Source organism: Prenolepis imparis, unplaced genomic scaffold (assembly GCF_030444845.1).
Source record: "Prenolepis imparis isolate NDT839.2.m4 unplaced genomic scaffold, iyPreImpa1.0 SCAF_5, whole genome shotgun sequence".
In the NCBI taxonomy this organism is placed as follows: domain Eukaryota; kingdom Metazoa; phylum Arthropoda; class Insecta; order Hymenoptera; family Formicidae; genus Prenolepis; species Prenolepis imparis.
Genome location: NW_028141163.1, coordinates 11,465,454 through 11,471,787, shown reverse-complemented (window position 1 = coordinate 11,471,787; position 6,334 = coordinate 11,465,454). Strand labels below are relative to the sequence as shown.

The following is a 6,334-nucleotide window of genomic DNA, read 5'->3' as shown; positions in this document are numbered from 1 at the left end:
ATTGACATTTTTATTATCCTCCTTCTTGCGATCGTAACTAATTGCCGAAAAATCAGAGTTTTTTACTCGCCTGCAAGCCAACTTTGATTTTCTTCGTTAACGCTCCTGCGGGAAAAACGGCTTGCACGTGGTTCGCCACGCTGGATATCAAAATACCACCCTCGGCACCGATAACGTGAACCTCTTGTTTAATTCTGCTCACAATAGCGAAATATTGCGGAAAGTCCGTAGTGATTATGCGAGTAATCCTGCCTGAATATGCGGCACTCATTTGAGGATCTAAAAGCAAATATTATAATTAATTAGTAAATTTTTGCTTTATTAATATTTTTTGACAGAAATCAGCTGATAACTGTCAACAATATTAATCACAAGTTATTATAGTATTATAACATATTATTTAAAACATATTACTATTTTAATATTTTTAACGTAATATTATTTTAAAATTTAATTAGCAAATTAACGCTTTATTAATAATTTTTGATAGAAATCAGCTGATTAAAGCATTAATTTGCTAATTATAATATGTGTTATAATACCTTTTCCGCAATTAATATATTTTGACAGAAATCAACTGTCAAAAATATTAATTGAGTTTATATGTATAGTATTATAACATATTATCTAAAACATATTATTATTTTAATTTTTATAAAATATTTCATAACATATTTTTATAACATATTTAACAGTTGATTTCATTAGTTATCAGTTATCAGTTGATTTCTGTCAAAAAATATTATTCGAGTTTAAAGTATTATAACATAATATTTATAACATATTATTTTAAAAATTAATTATCAAACGAATGCTTTAATCAGCTAATTTTTGTCAAAAAATATTAATAAAGTGTTAATTTGCTAATTAAATTTCATAGTAATGTGTTATAAAAATTAAAACAGTAATATGTTGTAAATAATATGTTATAATACTTTATTCACCACGCTGCACATCTCGCGCGAGACTGACCGCAAGCCTCTGAGCAGCGGTATCGCCAAGCGCAGCCTATACGTCCGTCACGTTGCGCGTCTCGCACGACACTGATTTTCGAGATATCTCGAGACATGCGATTGCGAGATTGGCTGGCGCGCTAGCGCTGGCGGTCAGTCTCGCGCGAAACGCGCAGCGTGGTGGACGTGTGGGGTGTGCTTGGCGACATCGCTGCTTAGAGTCTTGCGGTTGCGGTCAGTGTCGCGCGAGAGGTGCAGCGTAGTGGATGTGTATGTACAGACGCGCGAATCTAATGAAAGCGTAGAAATATTCTTGTAGAAAACGCTACTTCCCCGCACGTGCCATTCTTCTTCTTTGTATTTAAAAAATGATGTTTAAAAAAATAATATAAAGTTTGTTGTTAAACTAGATTATCTAATATTTTTTTAAATCATCTGAATAAAGCGTCAACTTGCTAATTAAATTTTTAATTAATAATATGTTTTAAATAATATGTTATGGTACTTTAAACTCGATTAATATTTTTTGACAGTTATCAGCTGATTCTGTCAAAAAATATTATTTTTTTAAAATATCATTCTTTTTAATATAAAACCGAAGAATAGCGCGCGCTTATGTTGTTCTAGTAAGATTTAAAAAAGAGAAAATAATTAGAAACTTTGAAGAAACACAGAACTAGATAGTATCTATGATATAAAAAATTAAAATATAATTTGTTTTAATTATAAACAATATAATTAATTATATAATTATATAATTTTATAATTAATATATTCATTATTAGAAATTATGTACCATAAGACATATTGAGGAGAGTATCATCATTATCCACAGAATTATCATGCTCTTTCCACGTTTCTCCATTCTCGCTCCTCAGGATAATAATTTCCCTTTCTTTCCCGCGAACGGACGCAAAATTCGGTATGTCGATTAAGACGGGTCTGAAATCGATTTAATAATAGATAAAAAATCCATATACAAAATCAAACATGTTCGAAAAAAAATCTTTCCATTTATTATATCTAATATATATATATTTTATAGTTTAATCTTGAGTTCTTACCCTAAAAATCTCGCCCCTACCGGACCCATCTCGATAATTCGCGCAGCAAGGGCCTCTCCTTCCATCAAAGGAGGCGGATTCGCCACCTTGTTTAGTTTTACCAATCTGCATGTCACGCGGATCGGCATCGTCGCTCTTCGAGGCGGTACAATAATACGCACTCCGCTGTGTCTGCATCCTTTCATGGTACCGCCACGTGCGTCCACCAGAAAGCTTATTAAAAATCTGTAAATGCAGATTTTTTTATGACACTTTTTTATTCGTCTATATTTTTCTTCTATCTTTACATTACATATGCGCATAATTTCATACTTACGATCTGAAATGCAGCTTCCTGTACAAAAAAACATACATTTTTAGATAAAATCTTTTTTAAATAAAAAAGAGAGTACAGATTTCTAAATATAAATTTATTTAATTATTATAAATATATTTAATTAAATTTCTCTTTAATTATTATTAATTAAATAAATTTATTTAACATAATTAACAATTAATTTTTTAAACAAATTTATGTTATACTAAAAATATATAATTGTATATTATTTTTTTTAAATAAAAAGATTAATCAACATTCTTACCCTAGATTGACTCCATCGCTATCAAAATTTTCTGCTAAACAGTAATTATTGCTTTGTGTGAATTGTTGCTTCTCTTCTTTGGTAACTAAAAGAAAAATAATTGTGAGACTCTAATATAGGCATAAATTCTTTGGAGCCTAGTTATTTTAGAAACATCTGTATAATAGTATTTTATTTAAATAAAATTAAAACATGCAAATTGAAAATATTACGAAGATATGAGATGAGAAAATAGAGAGATAAGATGCCGAGCTCCAGAAATTTCAGTCGTTTATCTTGAAAATAATAGTCTTATTTTTGAAAATGTTATTAAAATCGTGAATTAATTTGTGCGGCTATTTAATTGAAATTCATAATATTTTGTTTTCAAAATATAATCAGTTTTTTAATTAAAAATACGCAATTTTTCTACCTGGTCTGTGTACCGGGTCATCTCTAGTAACGTCAATAGGCAACGAATCATCTCTTAGACTCTTCATCAGGTCTGCCGTGAGATATCGATAAGGCTGCTCGCTAATTAGCACGTCGGAATCTGAAAGACAAAAAGATTCTTTTCTACAATTTATTTTATTCATTATTTTGCTTTAGTACTTTATTCGTGCATATATATACGTACTTCCTTCGTCATCCGAATCGGACATAAAACTAGTCTCCTGCAAGCTTTCGGGAGCTATCACTTTGTACTTTTCCTCCCAGTTTTTGTTATCCGGAGTCGCACTATCGTAAGGTAATCCTTTGAGCACTTCCATCACAGAAATATATCCTAATTTTTGTGCTATATTCAGTGCCGTTAAGCCATCCTGCGACGATAAGTTTTATGAATTGATCAAATACTGCAGAGTTATATATCTTTTAAGTTATTTTACGCTAATCTTTCGTTTGTACTTTATTTTTACAACAATTTACGACATTGATATTATCTATACGTCATATCAACATATAATATTTTAAAAAGATGGGATGAGAAATGCTCTGTTAATTATTATAAAAATATAAAGATTTGTAATATTTTAATATAAAAATTAATATTTAAAATTATATTATATAATTTATCAAATTAAAGAATTAATAAATATTATTATAAATATTATAATAATACTTATTAATACTTATTAATGTTTTAATTTAATTTAATATAGATTATATAATATTTAATATTTTAATTATAATATTTTAAATGTAATCTTTTATTAATATAATATGTAATATTTATTATATTGTATAGCAGTGTTGAGGCACTTACGTTAGTGCGCGCTTTATGTGAAGCATTTCCCTCCAATAAAGCGGAGACAATATGAGCGTGACCCTGTTGGGCTGCCTGATGAAGAGAAGTGTAATTCTGATTAGTTCTGACGTCTATCTCGGCATTATGTTTCAGCAGAAAACGTATCATCGATAGATTTCCGAAGTGAGCGGCCACGTGTATCGGTCTGTAGCCAGTCTCTGTCTGGCTCTCGACGTTAGCCCCGTTCTTCACCAGAATAGAAGCTACCCTGATGAAGTCTTCTTGCGCACATAGGTGCAACGCCGTGAGACCGTTCTGATTCAGATATAAAAAAAAATGAAAAGATAATAAGTCTATCATCGTATATGTTACATTTCGCGTTGCACGTGAATTGAATATTTAAAAAATAAACACTCTAGTCTGAACTATCAAAATTGAAAAGTATTTAAAGTATTGTAATAGAATTGGTTAAATATGGTGAAAAAATTTAAAGTAAAAAATAATTTAGAAAGATAGAAAATGCATTCGAAAAAAAATCCAACAAAATTACAAAAGATTTAAATTTCTTGCAACAGTACAACAAATAGTAATTGGATAAAGCAAAATTTCAGATTATATGTGGAAGACTTATTTGTGGAAAAATTGATGATTACCTTGGCTTTGTGATTGGGATCGGCACCATGTTCGATCAGCAAATTCGTCATATCGTAATGGCCCTTCTGCGCACTCAGATGCAACGGGGTGAAACCCGCTTTGGATTCCGCATTCGCGTTAGCTCCATTTTCCAAGAGAGTGGAAGCGATATCCATCTAGTGGCACATGTGAATAACGTCATTTTCGCGAAATAATTACTCGGAAATAATACTACATATTTCCAGCGTTACTTTAACTCTTTTGTCAATGCATATATAATGATTCATCTTTTCATCAATGTATAGGTATTCGGATACCAACTGCGTGTTTTCGACATATTGTACTGTGATAATTTCTTTATAGCAGTTACTGGGCATTAAATATTCTTTCCCATTATATTTCAGAGATTTCCGAATACAAAAGATTCCCTTTATATTTTGTTTCGGCCAGAGAAAAGTTCCGACACATTTTTAATGTTTAAAGTTGCTCTGGGTACTCGTTCATTGACAAAAGTATTAAAATGTTTTTCGTTAATTGATTTACCTGATTTTTACGAGCAGCGATATGTAGCGGAGTGTGTCCATTTTGCGAAGCAAGATGGGAAGATGCTCCCTTTTCTAATAAGAGATTCGCAACGTTAGGATGATCGTAATGGCATGCCAAATGCAAAGGTGTGATATCGTTCTGAAATATTAAACATTCCGCATAATTCGTTCGAAAGCCGGAAGATAATTGACAAGGCATAAAATATCGCGTTGTGTAATATCCTCTTATTGTTAAATTTCTAAATAAAGAGTTAAAAGAAAATAATACACTTATTTTTCATTTTAACTTTTTCGCTCAGAAAATTAGGAAAATCGGAAAAGAATAGCGTTTTTAAAATTATCGATATGTTACGAATATTAGAAGATTTTTTTAAGAAAAAAGAAGTGTAGAAATAGAAGAGAGAAAATGTTATAAAAGAATTTTTTTTTTCGCTCTTATCTAAATATATGATTTTTACTTCTTTTACACAACTCGATATAATTTGCGTACAGACGCGCACAAACCTTTCCTTGGACATCAAGTTTACTTTGTTTTTGCAAAAGTATATTTGCGACGTTCATATTTCCGTATTTGGCCGCGATATGTAAAGGTGTGAAGCCGTTTTTCGTTGTAGCTTTGAGAGAAGCATTATTCTCCACGAGAATCGCCGCCACCTGTTCGTCAGAAAAATTTTATGTTAGAAAAAAAAATTCTTTCGGCCATGTTTTTTACTCTCTCATTTTTTTTGTGTACGAGACAAAGGTATACTTCTCTTCCAGCACAGAGTATACTTTTGAATATTTTTAAGTATATCAGTTATCTCCTCTTAATATTTTTTAAATATGTTATAATAAATATTTTTTCACTAAATTTTTAATAAATATTAATATTTAAATTTAAAATATATAAATTGTAATAAATATTAATATTTTTAATAAGTATTAATCTTTTTATAATAAGTAAATTCTATTGCGTATTAAAATTTACAAAAAAATCGAAATAATGTTACGCATATCTTCAAGTTTAACAAAAATATTACCTTCTGCTAGACAGATGTCCATTAGAAGAGAGAAATTTGAGAAAAATCAATGTATTCGTGTGTCCGAGCGACATGACACAAATGTGAAAATAATGACGAGTCTTACAAATTGGTATTATATTATATCAAAGTTAAGCTAACGCTCGTTTAATGACTTTGATCACGTTTGTAGAGGTATATAACTCTACGAAAGTGTAAATAAATTATTTATGAGACGCGGAGGAATGTACATACATAAGAGAGAACGTGGACACGTTTGGCTTGACGCAGTGCTCGACAATCGATATCGAACCTCGAGGAGGAATAAAACGATT

The 6,334-nt window shown here is 30.4% G+C and overlaps 1 protein-coding gene across 6 annotated transcripts in view; it reads right to left on the bottom strand.

The window, feature by feature from the left end:
* LOC145936773 (uncharacterized) overlaps window positions 1–6,334 on the bottom strand; it is a 33,642-nt gene that overhangs the window by 15,616 nt on the left and 11,692 nt on the right. For all 6 annotated transcript variants that reach the window (XM_083039308.1, XM_083039307.1, XM_083039310.1 and 3 more), the window contains 11 exons: window positions 5,506–5,655; window positions 5,000–5,140; window positions 4,477–4,632; window positions 3,842–4,138; window positions 3,215–3,398; window positions 3,011–3,130; window positions 2,599–2,683; window positions 2,334–2,351; window positions 2,018–2,242; window positions 1,750–1,895; window positions 71–279 (listed from right to left, as the gene is read on the bottom strand). In XM_083039308.1, the coding sequence (XP_082895434.1) occupies window positions 71–279; window positions 1,750–1,895; window positions 2,018–2,242; window positions 2,334–2,351; window positions 2,599–2,683; window positions 3,011–3,130; window positions 3,215–3,398; window positions 3,842–4,138; window positions 4,477–4,632; window positions 5,000–5,140; window positions 5,506–5,655 (1,731 nt within the window). The remainder of the gene's footprint in view (window positions 1–70; window positions 280–1,749; window positions 1,896–2,017; window positions 2,243–2,333; window positions 2,352–2,598; window positions 2,684–3,010; window positions 3,131–3,214; window positions 3,399–3,841; window positions 4,139–4,476; window positions 4,633–4,999; window positions 5,141–5,505; window positions 5,656–6,334) is intronic.